Source organism: Helianthus annuus, chromosome 1 (genome assembly GCF_002127325.2).
Source record: "Helianthus annuus cultivar XRQ/B chromosome 1, HanXRQr2.0-SUNRISE, whole genome shotgun sequence".
NCBI classification, from domain to species: Eukaryota; Viridiplantae; Streptophyta; class Magnoliopsida; order Asterales; family Asteraceae; genus Helianthus; species Helianthus annuus.
Window position 1 is genome coordinate 2,247,470 of NC_035433.2, and position 16,077 is coordinate 2,263,546.

The 16,077-nt window shown below is 38.4% G+C and overlaps 2 protein-coding genes across 3 annotated transcripts; one reads left to right on the forward strand and one right to left on the reverse strand.

Annotated features, from left to right (window-relative positions):
- The first annotated feature begins 691 nt into the window (after window positions 1-691).
- Window positions 692-16,058, forward strand: LOC110942448 (phosphopantothenate--cysteine ligase 2). 2 transcript variants are annotated; one of them, XM_022184229.2, is made up of 10 exons: window positions 692-928; window positions 13,383-13,540; window positions 13,645-13,768; window positions 13,863-13,907; window positions 14,195-14,280; window positions 14,373-14,425; window positions 14,528-14,587; window positions 14,871-14,972; window positions 15,193-15,312; window positions 15,481-16,058. In XM_022184229.2, exons 2-10 carry the CDS (start codon window positions 13,393-13,395, stop codon window positions 15,712-15,714), a joined length of 972 nt encoding a protein of 323 aa, XP_022039921.1. In that variant the 5' UTR covers window positions 692-928; window positions 13,383-13,392; the 3' UTR covers window positions 15,715-16,058. The 2 variants fall into 2 exon arrangements, with proteins under 2 accessions (XP_022039921.1, XP_022039926.1); XM_022184234.2 differs by having other exon boundaries at window positions 13,654-13,768.
- On the reverse strand, window positions 7,572-9,932 carry LOC110942460 (phosphopantothenate--cysteine ligase 2-like; the record flags this gene model as incomplete). The annotated part of the gene is made up of 6 exons (XM_022184240.2): window positions 7,572-8,554; window positions 8,750-8,869; window positions 9,084-9,185; window positions 9,472-9,531; window positions 9,634-9,686; window positions 9,788-9,932. Coding segments are annotated over 6 exons (705 nt in total), but the record flags the coding sequence as incomplete, so codon positions are not given.
- Window positions 16,059-16,077: the final 19 nt, after the last annotated feature.

Consider the following 16,077-nt stretch of genomic DNA (forward strand, 5'->3'; position numbering starts at 1 on the left):
CAACTCAAATATATAGGTACTCATACATAAAAAGATGCACTAAAAAATGTTTTTTAAACGAAAACGCTATAGGTACTCGTACATAAAAAATGCACTTAAAAATGTTTTTTTAAACGAAAACGCACTATATTTGATCTCACTCGTTTCTAGAAAAAGTATACGTCAGAATGTAGACCAACTCGAATTTACATTGATACGTACATAAAGATATGCATGTAAAAAACAGTTTTTTTTTTTTAAAGTAAAAGAATGATAGGTGTAAACTCAAAACTTTAGAAACTCGAAGGGGTCAAAATGATATTTTACAAAGTTTTTAAAGACGACGCAAAATTGCTTTTTTTAAAAAACGAAAGTTATCGGACGAAAATTAAATTAGTAAAAAACTTAATAGGTTAAAAACGTATATTACATATGGTATATGGTAAAGTTGGAGCGTTGAAAATAAAAGAAGTTAATTTGTATAACATTTAAAATAGAGTAGGGGCTAAAAGTGTTAATTGCCAAAATAAAGGGTAACAAAAGATGAAAAAAGTTATTGTGATTCCCCATTCTATTTTTGTCTTCGTGTGAGAGAGCAAATAGAAAATAAATCAAGTACATCAACAATGAATAGGGATCGAAGTAAACAAAGATTGAAACTTAAAGGGCTAAAAAAGAAAGCGTAAGACATTTCAAAGATATAAGTAACAGATGTAGATGGAACGTGACTCTGTCTTTTTTAGTTAAAAAAAAAAAAAAAGAAACCCTAATGACCTAATCTCTCTCAACTATCTCAAGTTGCAGCCGACATCATCCATTCATCCTGATCCAGCGCCGGTCATCCACCGCCGGTCATCCACCGACTGCATCCACCGCCAGTCATCCACCGCCGCCGCTCATCCACGACGCTACGCACAGCCGCTCCTTGAGTCTTGTTTCAAAAATAAAGGTAATTTTGTTACTGTTTCAGTGTTTTGTTTATAACTGATGCCGTTTAGTTATGCAGTATGCACATCTAGGATTTTGTTTATAACTGATGCGTTTTGTTTATAACTGTAAATGACTGTGAACTTGTATGTTTTTATATGAAATTCGAATTTTCGAGTCATTTTAAGAATCATTCGCAATAGTTGGTGCACATCAAGCTCTTTGGGAGATTGAGAGCTCCATTCCTGATAAGGATGGAGGCTCTCGGAAAATTCGTCGAGGTTAATTTTGACTTTCGAGGGTCAAATAAAGAAATTTAACTTCCTTAGTTTAAGAAATTTGACTTTTCGATCGCAATTTCTGATGTATTACAGATGGAAATTTGACTATTCGGTTGCGATTTCATTCAAATCAATGTGGTTTTTCAAAATATATGATGAAAAGAATAATATTGACTTTTGAGGTCAAGCACAGACATTAAACTCCATTTTTATACTAAGCTCATACAGTAATCAAGAAAATTTCTATGATCACATTGAACTTAGTAACATAATACAGCTGGGAAAACATTTGTGTGAGGAACTAGTAACAAAATCTGCATCGATTAGAAATTTTGAAAGTTAAGGTTGACCTCAAAGTAAAACTGTGACTAAGGTGTAGTACATTCCTTCTAATGCCTCCTCTGATAATCCCCTCCTCGCTCAAATCGCCACTGATACGGATTCGTACAAGCGGAAGCTAGAACTCTAGCTTAAAACCTTCCTTCGATTCACGAAGAGAAGCAAAACCCGTCCAAGAAACCCTTGGCCGTAAACGAAAAACACAATCTTAGGAGACTTAACTTTCAAACTTAAAACTTCCAGCCAATCTTATTCCCAGTTGAAATACCCAACAAAGTTTTAAGGATAAACCAAACAACACAAAAACAAAAGAAATTAAAACAAATAAACTAAAAAAAACGAAAAGCAAAGTCCTCGGCTTGGAAAGTCACGAGCAGATCATTGGCCCACTTAGCCACTTTGAACATGATGATCTGGGCCAGCTTGATGTTGTATTTGTTGGGCTAGATCCGTATCATCCTCCCCCTCTAACAAACGACTCGCCCTCGAGTCCGATAAATCTTCACTCTCGTACGGAGACAAATCTGCAACGTTAAAAGTAGCAGACACCTTATAATGGCCCGGTAAGTCGATTTTGTAAGCATTATCATTTATACGTTTCAAGACGCGGAACGGACCGTCAGCCTTCGGGTGTAACTTTCCAAAACGACCAGGGGGAAATCTGTTCTTCCGCAAATAAATCCAAACGAGATCGCCCTCTTCGAAGACAACTTTTTTTCGGTGTAGGTTGGCCCGTGATTGATACTGCAGATTATGTTTAATGATTTGTTCCCGAACCCGTTCGTGTAACGCTTTAATTTGATTCGCCTGCGCTTGTCCTTTGGCACTGAAGTGTTTGGTTTCGGGAAAAGGTGCTAGATCGAGAGGCGTAAACGGTTGGCGACCATAGACGACAAAAAACGGGCTTCGACCAGTTGTACTATTATTCGAACGGTTGTACGCAAATTCCGCTTGTGGGAGAACAAGATCCCACTGTTTCGGATGATCACAAACTAAGCTTCTCAACAAATTGCCCAAAGAACGGTTGGTTACCTCGGTTTGCCCGTCAGTTTGTGGATGATGAGCGTACTAAATTGCAACTTGACGCCTAGACGTTTCCACAATGTTCGCCAAAAATGACTAATAAATTTAACGTCCCGATCAGATGTTATCGACTTCGGTACCCCATGCAATCGAACAATCTCACTGAAATACAATTTAGCAACCTGGGAGGCATCAAAAGTCTTTGCGCACGGTAGAAAATGTGCCATTTTAGAGAACCGATCCACGACCACCATAATGGAATCTTTTTTTCTTTGAGTTAGTGGTAAGCCCAACACAAAATCGAGGCTAACATCCTCCCAAGGTCTAGCTGGAACCGGCAATGGAGTGTAAAGACCTTGGTTTGTGTGGCGAGTTTTGGCGATATGGCATATGCGACACCTCTTGAGTACCATTGAAACAGCTTTTGACAGATTAGGCCAATAAAAACGTTCTTTGACCAAAGCAACGTGTTTGTCCCTCCTAAAATGACCAGCTAAAGCACCCTGATGGTACTCCAAAATTATAGCTTCACGAAACGATGACAAAGGAACGCACAATCGGGAGCCCTTATATAATAACCCATTTTGTCGAACAAAGGACTTGTAGGAACCGGTTGCCGTGAAGTTCCACAAGTCGTGAAAATCAGGATCGTCTTTGTAAAGGGCCGAGAACGAGTCGAAACCACGGATATCAAAACGAGCCGTAGCGAATAACGCCGGACGACGACTCAATGCGTCGGCCACCGAGTTGGCCGAGCCCGCTTTGTGTAGGATCACAAAATTAAAGTCCTGAAGAGTTTCGACCCACTTAGCGTGTCGCGGGTTTAGTTTGGCTTGCCTTTGAATAAACTTTAAAGCCTGGTGATCCGAAAAAAGAACAAACTCGTTTGGCAACAAATAGTGTCGCCAATACTCCAAACTTCTCACAATTGCGTAAAACTCCTTGTCGTATGTGCTATAACGCTTTCTGGTGTCGCTGAATTTTTCACTAAAAAGGTGATTGGGCGATTGTTTTGTGACAAAACGCCACCGATCCCTAATCCCGAAACGTCACATTCCACCTGAAAAACTTGATTGAAATCCGGCAAGGCGAGTACGGGAGCCGTGGTAACCGCGGCTTTAAGTGTATCAAAGACTGATTGGGCGGCCGGTGTCCATAGAAATTTTGTACTTTTCAAACATTCCGTAATCGGGGCGACGATGGAACTAAAGTTGCGGATGAACCGGCGGTAAAAAGATGCTAGCCCGTGAAAACTCCGTACATCGTGTAAAGACTTAGGAGCGGGCCAACTAGTAATAGTCGTAACCTTTGAGTCGTCCATTCGTAAACCTTGCCCGGAAATAAAAAACCCCAAAAAAATCACTTCGCTTTGTAAAAAATTGTATTTTTCTTTGTTTGCAAATAATTTTTGGGTACGGAGGACATCAAAAATACTTCGAAGGGGAAGGAGGTGTTGGTCGACGCTTGCACTGTAAACAAGTATATCATCAAAGTAAACGACAACACACGTACCAATGAACGGTTTGAAGATGTGATTCATAAGTCGCATGAACGTGCTAGGAGCGTTAGACAACCCGAAAGGCATCACCATCCACTCGTAAAGACCATCTCGAGTTTTAAAAGCGGTCTTCCACTCGTCACCGGCTCGCATTCTGATTTGGTGGTACCCGCTACGTAAGTCGATTTTCGAGAACACAGTGGCCCCGTGTAAATGATCAAGTAAGTCGTCGAACCGCGGGATGGGGAATCTATATTTGACGGTAATCTTGTTAACTGCCCTGCTGTCAATACACATCCGGAACGTCCCATTCGGTTTAGGAACCAAAAGAGCGGGGATGGCACAGGGACTCATAATCTCGCGGATCAAGCCTTTTTGCAACAACTCTTGAACCTGTTTGTTTAACTCATTAAATTCGGTGGGGTTCATTCGATAAGCCGGTTTGTTCGGAATACTCGCACCCGGAATAAAATCAATGCAATGTTGAATGTCACGCATCATTGGGAGACCGGCTGGGATTTCTGTTGGAAAAACGTCATTGAATTCTGCAAGTAAAGGTCTAACCGGTTCCGGGATTTGGACCACCACGTCGTTCGGTTCTGCCAAATACAAGCCGAGAATGAGCTATGGGTCCTCGGTCTTGAGTAAAGTGGTGAAAACGGACTTCGGGACAACAGTGGAAGAGCCGGGTTCTTTCCGTGGGTCAGAAGGTGCGAGGGTTATGTTAACACCGTCCTTTTTAAAGGAGCAAGTGTTACGAAAACCACCATGTTTAGCCCGACGATCGTATTGCCACGGGCGTCCAAGTAAGATGTGACAAGCGTCCATGGGTAAAACTTCACACCAAACCTCGTCGGTATATTTATCTCCGATTGAAAACTGAACCAAACACCGGTGCGTGACTTTAAGGAGGTTCCATTTTTTCAACCAAGCTAGCTGGTATGGTTCGGGGTGGTCATGTAGTTGAAGGCTAAGTTTTTCGACCATGGTATTGGAAACAATGTTCTCGCAACTACCACCGTCTATGATCACGTTGCACACTTTTCCTTTAGAGGTACATTTGGTTCGGAAAATTGTGTTTCGTAACCACGAAGTGTCATCCGAGGGGTCCGAAACGTTGGTGTTTAAAACCCGTTGAATGACCAAGGCCTCCCCGGTATCCGTCTGGGTCGGAGTCATAAACAGGTTTGGTTTCGTCAAGGAGGGCCACGACCTGCTTATTTGGGCACTCCCGTTTTAAATGGCCCAATCCATGACATTTGTAGCACTGTTGGGCTGGATTCTGGGGTTGATTCTGGGCTGTTGAGGGGATTACGGTTGGTGAGGGAGTTTGGGTTTTATTGGGCTTTGTTTTTTATTGGGCTTGGGCGACAGTGGGTACACAGGTGGTAATAAAACGGGTAGTACACACATCAGAAAAACACCAATATTGTTGGAGACTTACCACATCTGCAATTTCTAATCGAATAGCCCCCAAAAACCGAGCTATAACCTGTTCTTCCTCTTCATCAATACCGCAACGTAACCTGTGTTGCTCAAACGTTGCAATAAAATCTTCAATCGAAGAGGTCCCCTGTTTTAAATTGTGGTAGTCCATGAAAGAATCTTGTTTATGGTTTACTGGTAGAAATTTTGCGCGTAACAAACGACGCATTTTGGACCACGGATCAACTTTGGACTTACCCTCCCGAACACGTTGACGTTGAAGGTTCTCCCACCATAATGAAGCATAACGACGTAAACGAATAACAACAATTTTTACCTTTAATTGGTCGGGGATTTCACGGAGATCGAAAACACGCTCGACGGTCTGGAGCCAATCAAGGAAGTCATCGGGTTGTAGACGACCCTCGAATTCTGGAATTTCGGTCCGTAGACCAAGAGCCCTTAAGTGATCTGGTTGTTGTCGAGGTTGAGGGGAAGCATTACAGCGGTGTTGACGAGCAAATACGTTGTGGAAATCGGCATCTCGGTCATACTCGTCCCATATCACAGAATCGGTGTAAGTCCGATCCTCTTCTTGCCGAAGGTACTGATTTTCGATTTCAAGTTCACGAATCCGGTCATTCAATCGGTCGATTTCGATGTCTCTAGGATCACGTTGATCAGGATCGCTGCCTCCGGCGGTGAATCTGCGGGGAATCTGTCGACGATCTCTACTGTAATAATCCGACATCCTGCGAACCTGAAGCTGCTGATACCACTTGATACGGATTCGTACAAGCGGAAGCTAGAACTCTAGCTTAAAACCTTCCTTCGATTCACGAAGAGAAGCAAAACCCGTCCAAGAAACCCTTGGCCGTAAACGAAGAACACAATCTTAGGAGACTTAATTTTCAAACTTAAAACTTCCAGCCAATCTTATTCCCAGTTTAAATACCCAACAAAGTTTTAAGGATAAACCAAACAAAACAAAAACAAAAGAAATTAAAACAAATAAACTAAAAAAACGAAAAGCAAAGTCCTCGGCTTGGAAAGTCACGAGCAGATCATTGGCCCACTTAGCCACTTTGAACATGATGATCTGGGCCAGCTTGATGTTGTATTTGTTGGGCCAGATCCGTATCAGCCACCATCGCAACTTCTGTCTTTGGCCAACTGTATCGTTGATTCTTGACTAATCTTTCATTCTATTCTTTCCCTAAATGAGTTAGTGTCCATTCTTTTATGAACATTTTCCAACCCCTTTTCACGCTACTCATTGTGGCTTCATTTTAGCACCTTTTTCATTCAACTCACCATGGCTTAAGTTTTTACCCATGTAAATGATTTTGCCCATCAACTTGACTAGCAAACATGAGCCACCTCGTTTGATCTTCTCATGTTACCATTGCGCAACCACCATTTGTTCATTTTAAACTTTTGGGAAAGTAATTTTGCATTGCCAAACTGCCCCAAGAGTGAAATCCACTTATCTTGCGAGCGTCATGCAATGCCCTCGTCATTCTCTCCTGATTGTGATCATGAGCCTTTTTTTCATACTGCTTAGGACTCTTTATGGGCTTGTAACGATGAAGTGCAAAGAAGTGATTGCGCTTATGTACACACTTTTCTTAAATTTTTGAGGCACCCCAAAATGATTACGAGAGTGATGATAAGTTACAATTTTCATGACTGAGTCTTCTAACATTTTCTCAATTTTCCTTTCAACATCAAAATAATTTCTATATAATAATAGTATGACGTATTTTTGTCAATACTTCTTTATGTGTGAATAAACAAATTTCAACCAAAAGGGTGGCTGTAATTAAATATCTAATTAATCACAAGCGCAACTTGCATTTGTTTATGTGTGTTTAGTAACGAAATATGAAAAGTGTGGTCCATTTTATGTGTGTTTAGTAACGAAATATGAAAAGTGTGGTCCATTTAGGTTACCATGGAAAAGAAGAACAAACAAAAATTATACAAAAATTATACGGAACCACTAAAAGATTATGGCAATTGTGAGGGCCGCGTGTGCATAGGTGCTAGTGAATGGTTCTCCGACACAAGAATTGGTTTATATAAAGGTGATCGGGTCATGAAAGAAACGTGTGCAATTGGTTTATATAAAGTCATCAATATTACCGGTAATGGCCCATCCGTTTCACACTTCTTAATTCTTATACGCCGATGATGTAGTCTTTGTGTGCGAATGATCGTTGTAAAATGTCCAAATTCTTAAGAGACTACGTAGGTGTTTTTATCTCTCTTCGGGTCTACGGGTGAATCTTGCAAAGGCTACCAACTGCGGTTGTGCTGCAGAGAATAAACATTCAACTTCCTTTTTCTCGGTGCATTCTTTGTAATGAGGACGAAGAAACGAGGCATTGCATTTGCTTGGAGCTTGTGGCACGGCCTTACAGGACTATGGTTTTGTTACAAAATGGTGCACGATAAGCCCGATTTTTATCTTAGAACTGAAGGATTTTGGAAACATCCACAAACAGAACAATTGCAACATGTTTGGTTTTGTTTGCTGAATTTTCTGGATGTAATGGTCTTGGTTAATTTATTGTTAGCCGGCCTTTCTTTTGGTGCTATAAGAAAGTTTAGTTGACCTAAATGACCCTAAAAGTCTACGACTAATGCAAAGGTACAAATACTATTGACGCAATTTAAACCTGGCACAATGGGCAGAACGGGTCGGGCGCATGCCGGTTAAGCGCGGTTTAGGGTCAGGATGGTTCGGGTCAGAAAGGACCGATTTAAAAAAATGGTTATTTTTGTTCCGGTCAGAATGGGTTCGGGTCAAAACGGGCTAGCAAACATGAGCCACCTCGTTTGATCTTCTAATTTGTTAACATTGCGCAACCACCATTTGTTTCTCTACAAGTAGCTTGATCAGAGGAGATTCAACAACTGGTTGGTCGTTTTCACGATACACTCGCACTTTGCCGCTTTCAGTGACCAATATGACCACCTCTTTACGGGTCGAAAGCTCGTTAGCAACTACCGCATGCATTTTGTACGTTTTAAGAGCGGTGTCCGCCTTTTCTAGAAGAATCTCTTTATCTGTCTCTAACTGTAAGCAGCAAATTTCGACTCAGACAGTTATTCTTCTTAAGATAACAATAATACTTGCACAATTTTCATGAGATATGATAATAATCCTAATGACCACAGATGTATGTTGTATAATTTTTTTTTATAATAATCTCTAAAATACTGAGAAACCTAAAGGGACAATTTAAACAAGTGTATTATCGAAGTTATATACCTTAAATGATACACAGAATGCTGCCGGGGCCCACTCCTTACGCAAAACCAAGAGCATTTTCGGAACTTGGGCAAGTCGCATATCTAGAGGACCAGATGCTGACTGGATTTTATGTACTGCCTATAAAATGAAGCCATATTTACATTTTCTTTTTACATATTTTAAAAGAAGAAGTCAAATGGGTCATAGAATTAGGTCACCAAAAGTATAATTTAAAGTTTTAATGCATAAAAGCTCTTAAATCTTATTCAAGTTAGAGGATTATTAATAACAATACAACATTTGTAATCATATTTACAACCCCCCCCCCCCCCCCCAAAAAAAAAAGGCTTACCATGCTCTCCCATGGAACATAAAAGTCAGATACAACGGCTACAAGATAAAACATAGTATTTGGTCCAAGGATCTTCATTGATGTTGCAATCAACCTTAAAATCTGCTAATAGTTTACAAATTAGCAACTACGTATCGGCTTTTTGTTGAAGAATGATTGATTCTCGAACTATCTTACTTGGTCTTCATGTTACAAACTTACAAAGTAACAAGAGTTTTGTAAAGATGCAGAAACAAAGTATTGCACTATGCAAGAATAGAGTGATATTCAAACAAAATTTATTAATATCTACATGTTAGGGTTTTTGAAATAATAATTATTGAATTGATCTGTTAAACTTGATGAAAGTAATGATATTGATGCGTATTGTACAACTCTCTGTGCTAACCTGAAGTTTTTCAAAGATGGTTGTAAAAGGAAGTTTCAGCAAGTAGCCTCCAGAAACAGCCTAAAATGCAACAAAATAAAATGAATCAAATTTTGATATTTAAATATTTAATCATACAACTGGTAAAATAAGGTTCCATTAAAAATGAGAGATGATTCCTACATCGTGATGACCACTAATTGCACTCTTAACTGCTTCAGCGTGTGGCTCGAGCACTGTAAAATGGATCAGATCTTATTCTATAACTGGAAATAAAAATACAATATAATTTTATATTTTATTCATTTGTTTGTGATAACCAAAGGTTAAGTATAACCTTGTATGCTTGAATCGCTGGTGAGGTTGAAACATTCGAGTAGCGGATCATCTGGAAGTGATCTACAATACGGCTGGCAGGTTCCCCTGCAAACATTCGAGTCGTTGATGACCACTTTTGGTGATAGCTGTACATCAATGTAAATTTACCCTTTTACCCTTATGCTTATTACACACCGGACCAAAATTTTGGTCTATATTAAGTCATCAATATTACCGGTAATTGCCCATCCGTTTCACACTTCTTAATTCTTATACGCTGATGATGTAGTCTTTGTGGGCGAATGATCGTTGCAAAATGTCCTAATTCTTAAGAGACTACTTAGGTGTTTTTATCTCTCTTCGCCTCTTCGGGTCTACGGGTGAATCTTGCAAAGGCTCCCAACTGCGGTTGCGCTGCAGAGAAGAAACATTCAACTTCCTTTTTCTCGGTGCGTTCTTTGTAATGAGGACGAAGAAACGGGGCATTGCATTTGCTTGGAGCTTGTGGAATGGCCTTACAGGACTATGATTTTGTTACAAAATGGTGCATGATAAGCCCGATTTTTATCTTAGAACTGAAGGATTTTGGAAACGTCCACAAACAAAACAATTGCAGCATGTTTTGTTTTGTTTGCTGAATTTTCTGGATGTAGGTCTTGGTTAATTTACTGTTAGCCGGCCTTTCTTTTGGTGATATATGAAAGTTTAGTTGACCTTTAAAAAAAATAACCGTAAAAGTCTAAGACTAATGCAAAGGTACAAATACTATTGACGCAAATTAAACCTGGCAAAATGGGCAGTACGGGTCGGGCCCATGCCGGTTAAGCGCGGGTTAGGGTCAGGATGGGTTCGGGTCCGAATGGGCCGATTTTAAAAACATGGTTATTTTGGTTCAGGTCGGAATGGGTTTGGGTCAATACGGGCCGTTCTGAAAAAATGGTTATTTTGGTTTGGATCATAATGGGCTGATTTAGAAAATGGTTGTTTTGAAAACTAAGAATCAGGTTTCCAACTAGACTGTATATTTCTCAACTCGTAAGAAATTTCCGTTCAGACCTTCAGACATCAACAATTGGTTCAGAACTTCAGGTGATTGTGTAAATCGGTCCATACAATTTCATGGCATCTCAACTATCAACAAGCACGACAGGACGATCTTCAATGGCACAAGATTAACTAACAAGCCAAAAGATGTTGATGATTACCACAACGAAACCATAGAGACGCATGTATTGAATATTGATGCAGACGGAGAGGTCAACAATCAATCAAAAACAATTGCAGTGGGAACTTCTTTACTAGTTCCTACTGCTAATGCTTCCGTGGGGGATTTTTATCGAACACTTGGTGATCAGAAAATAAACAAAAACAAATACAGTGGGAACTTGTTTACTAGTACCCACTGGCCACTGCTAATGCTTTCATTGGGGATTTTTATCGAACACTTGGTGATCAAAACATAAACAAAAACAATTGCTTTTAATCCACATCTCAATGATCAAACTACCATATTCAAATCGATAATTGATTTCTTCACAAACTATATTGCATAGATCTTAATACTTACTTGAGAAAAAAATCAGAATTTGTGAAAAAATGAAAATCAAATTGGATGCACTAATTAATCTTAAAATCGTAATTCAGAGTGATCAAGTTCATGTTCATGTAGCTACAATTAACTTCAAGTACAATTTCAATTCAATTATAGATATATGAACAATACGTATAACATTCATATATAAACTGTGTTCATATATCTGTAATTGGATTGAAATTGTACTTGAAGTTAATTGTAGCTGCATGAACATGAACTTGATCACTCTGAATTACGATTTTAAGATTAATTAGTGCATCCAGTTTGATTTTCATTTTTTCACAAATTCTGATTTTTTTCTCAAGTAAGTATTAAGATCTATGCAATATAGTTTGTGAAGAAATCAATTATCGATTTGAATATGGTAGTTTGATCATTGAGATGTGGATTAAAAGCAATTGTTTTTGTTTATGTTTTGATCACCAAGTGTTCGATAAAAATCCCCAATGAAAGCATTAGCAGTGGCCAGTGGGTACTAGTAAACAAGTTCACACTGTATTTGTTTTTGTTTATTTTCTGATCACCAAGTGTTCGATAAAAATCCCCCACGGAAGCATTAGCAGTAGGAACTAGTAAAGAAGTTCCTACTGCAATTGTTTTTGATTGATTGTTGACCTCTCCGTCTGCATCAATATTCAATACATGCGTCTCTATGGTTTCGTTGTGGTAATCATCAACATCTTTTGGCTTGTTAGTTAATCTTGTGCCATTGAAGATCATCCTGCCGTGCTTGTTGATAGTTGAGATGCCATGAAATTGTATGGACCGATTTACACAATCACCTGAAGTTCTGAACCAATTGTTGATGTCTGAAGGTCTGAACGGAAATTTCTTACGAGTTGAGAAATATACAGTCTAGTTGGAAACCTGATTCTTAGTTTTCAAAACAACCATTTTCTAAACCAGCCCATTATGATCCAAACCAAAATAACCATTTTTTCAGAACGGCCCGTATTGACCCAAACCCATTCTGACCTGAACCAAAATAACCATGTTTTTAAAATCGGCCCATTCGGACCCGAACCCATCCTGACCCTAACCCGCGCTTAACCGGCATGGGCCCGACCCGTACTGCCCATTTTGCCAGGTTTAATTTGCGTCAATAGTATTTGTACCTTTGCATTAGTCTTAGACTTTTACGGTTATTTTTTTAAAGGTCAACTAAACTTTCATATATCACCAAAAGAAAGGCCGGCTAACAGTAAATTAACCAAGACCTACATCCAGAAAATTCAGCAAACAAAACAAAACATGCTGCAATTGTTTTGTTTGTGGACGTTTCCAAAATCCTTTAGCTCTAAGATAAAAATCGGGCTTATCATGCACCATTTTGTAACAAAATCATAGTCCTGTAAGGCCGTTCCACAAGCTCCAAGCAAATGCAATGCCCCGTTTCTTCGTCCTCATTACAAAGAACGCACCAAGAAAAAGGAAGTTGAATGTTTCTTCTCTGCAGCGCAACCGCAGTTGGGAGCCTTTGCAAGATTCACCCGTAGATCCGAAGAGGCGAAGAGAGATAAAAACACCTAAGTAGTAAAAGACTACTTCATCGGCGTATAAGAACTAAGAAGTGTGAAACGGATGGGCCATTACCGGTAATATTGATGACTTTATATAGACCAATTGCACACGCTTCTTTCATGACCCCGGTCACCTTCATATAAACCAATTCTTGTGTCGGAGAACCATTCACTAGCACCTATGCACACGCGGCCCTCAGTCCCTCACAAGTGTCATAATCTTAGTGATTTAAAATCAATAATTATGCATGATAATATCACCATGTTACCATATCCTTTAGGAAATCCGTTTTTATTTTAGCTAGTATGAAACTTATTATTTGGAGTGTGACAATCTTAACAAGTAGGTTACCTAATTTTTACTAGGAATTCACAATTATTAGATTACCACTTTGTAAAGTGCACATTCAAGTTTTGTTATTTTTTAGATGAAAAAATGGTCCTAATCCAATTTCTGTTATTTTCACTGACTGATTTTGTAAGCTTTTTCTCCGTTCTAGCCTATCATTCATGGATGCAGTAAAAAACTTAGATGCTGTGGATGCAACAACATCCTTTCAAGTCAAATCCTTCTTTGACTCAGCGCCTCTTTTGAAAGATGCTGAAAGCATAAGCAGAAAATTAACCCAATTTATCCACCAGAACGCTTCTTTAACAGGCATGTTTACTTTATCTATATGTATATATATATTTTGTTGCACCTTTTAATCTTTCTTTTTTACCAATTGTTTGTGCGGAAGTTTTATCGGGTTGTGTTGTTAGGAAGTAAAGGACCTAGAAGGGTTGTATGTGTGACATCTGGCGGTACAACTGTTCCTTTAGAGCAACGCTGTGTACGTTACATTGATAACTTTAGCTCTGGACATAGAGGAGCAACTTCTACAGAGTATACTTTCTAACATTTATAAGTAAACGGTTGAGAATCGCCACATCTAAATTCTTTACGTTTGATAACATGGATCTCTTTTGATATCATGCAGATACTTTTTGAAGTCAGGATATTCGGTCATCTTTCTCTATAGGAGGTGAATCTGCTGTCTATCTATACAATATACATACTTATATATGTTCCTGTTTGCTAAAAAGTTTGATGTTTAAAATATGAAAATGCTAACAACTCGTCATTTTTGTTAATTTCCTATTTACTATTTACGAGTTCATGGCATGCCAACTTAGAAATTAACGCTTTTGACCAACAAAATTTTGATACACGAACGGTCCGGTGTGTAATAAGCATAAGGGTAAAAGGGTAAATTTACATTGATGTACAACTATCACCAAAAGTGGTCATCAACGACTCGAATGTTTGCAGGGGAACCTGCCAGCCGTATTGTAGATCACTTCCAGATGATCCGCTACTCGAATGTTTCAACCTCACTAGCGATTCAAGCATACAAGGTTATACTTAACCTTTGGTTGTCACAAACAAATGTATAAAATTATTGTATTTTTATTTCCAGTTATAAAATAAGATCTGATCCATTTTACAGTGCTCGAGTCACACGCTGAAGCAGTTAAGAGTGCAATTAGTGGTCATCACGATGTAGGAATCATCTCTCATTTTTAATGGAACCTTATTTTACCAGTTGTATGATTAAATATTTAAATATCAAAATTTGATTCATTTTATTTTGTTGCATTTTAGGTTGTTTCTGGAGGCTACTTGCTGAAACTTCCTTTCACAACCATCTTTGAATATCTTCAGGTTAGCACAGAGAGTTGTACAATACGCATCAATATCATTACTTTCATCAAGTTTAACAGATCAATTCAATAATTATTATTTCAAAAACCCTAACATGTAGATATTAATGAATTTTGTTTGAATATCACTCTATTCTTGCATAGTGCAATACTTTGTTTCTGCATCTTTAAAGAACTCTTGTTACTTTGTAAGTTTGTAACATGAAGACCAAGTACGATAGTTCGAGAATTTATTCTTCAACAAAAAGCCGATACGTAGTTGCTAATTTGTAACCTATTAGCAGATTTTAAGGTTGATTGCAACACCAATGAAGATCCTTGGACCAAATGCTATGTTTTATCTTGCAGCCGCTGTATCTGACTTTTATGTTCCGTGGGAGAGCATGGTAAGCCTATGTTTTTTTTTTGGTTTTGGGGGGGGGGGGGGGGGGGTTAAATATGATTACAAATGTTGTATTGTTATTAGTAATCCTCTAACTTGAATAAGATTTAAGAGCTTTTATGCATTAAAACTTTAAATTATACTTTTGGTGACCTAATTCTATGACCCATTTGACTTCTTTTAAAATATGTAAAAGAAAATGTAAATATGGCTTCATTTTATAGGCAGTACATAAAATCCAGTCAGCATCTGGTCCTCTAGATATGCGGCTTGCCCAAGTTCCGAAAATGCTCTTGGTTTTGCGTAAGGAGTGGGCCCCCACAGCATTCTGTGTATCATTTAAGGTATATAACTTCGATAATACACTTGTTTAAATTGTCCCTTTAGGGTTTCTCAGTATTTTAGAGATTATTATAAAAAAAAAATTATATTATCATATCTCATGAAAATTGTGCAAGTATTATTGTTATCTTAAGAAGATAACTGTCTGATTCAAAATTTGCTGCTTACAGTTAGAGACAGATAAAGAGATTCTTCTAGAAAAGGCGGATACCGCTCTTAAAAAGTACAAAATGCATGCGGTAGTTGCTAACGAGCTTTCGACCCGTAAAGAGGTGGTCATATTGGTCACTGAAAGCGGAAAAGTGTCGGTGTATCGTGAAAACGACCTATCAGTTGTTGAATCTCCTCTGATCAAGCTACTTGTAGAGAAACATTCAACTTACATTATGGACCCCAACGCATGATTACAAAAAAAAAATCGAAAATACAGAAGAAATAATCGATGTCCCACCATGCAATCTACTTATACAAAGATACAACTGTAACAAGGGAGAAGTTCACTTATTAAAATAAAGTGGAGTTTTATCTTCATGTTTTATGTTCTTTCAGTTGAAGTATCATTTTAGGTTTATAATGAGGAAGGTGTTTTTTGTTTCATTAAATATAAGAATGTGTGTTTTATTTTGTGTCATTATCTTTAATGCAAACCTATAAGCTTACTCTTTCTCTTTCTAATTGAACTGTCTTGTAGTTTGTTTCATGCAACTCTATACTGGAGATTATTAATAAATAATGTTTTGGATTTAAATATAGATTATTTTTTTTTA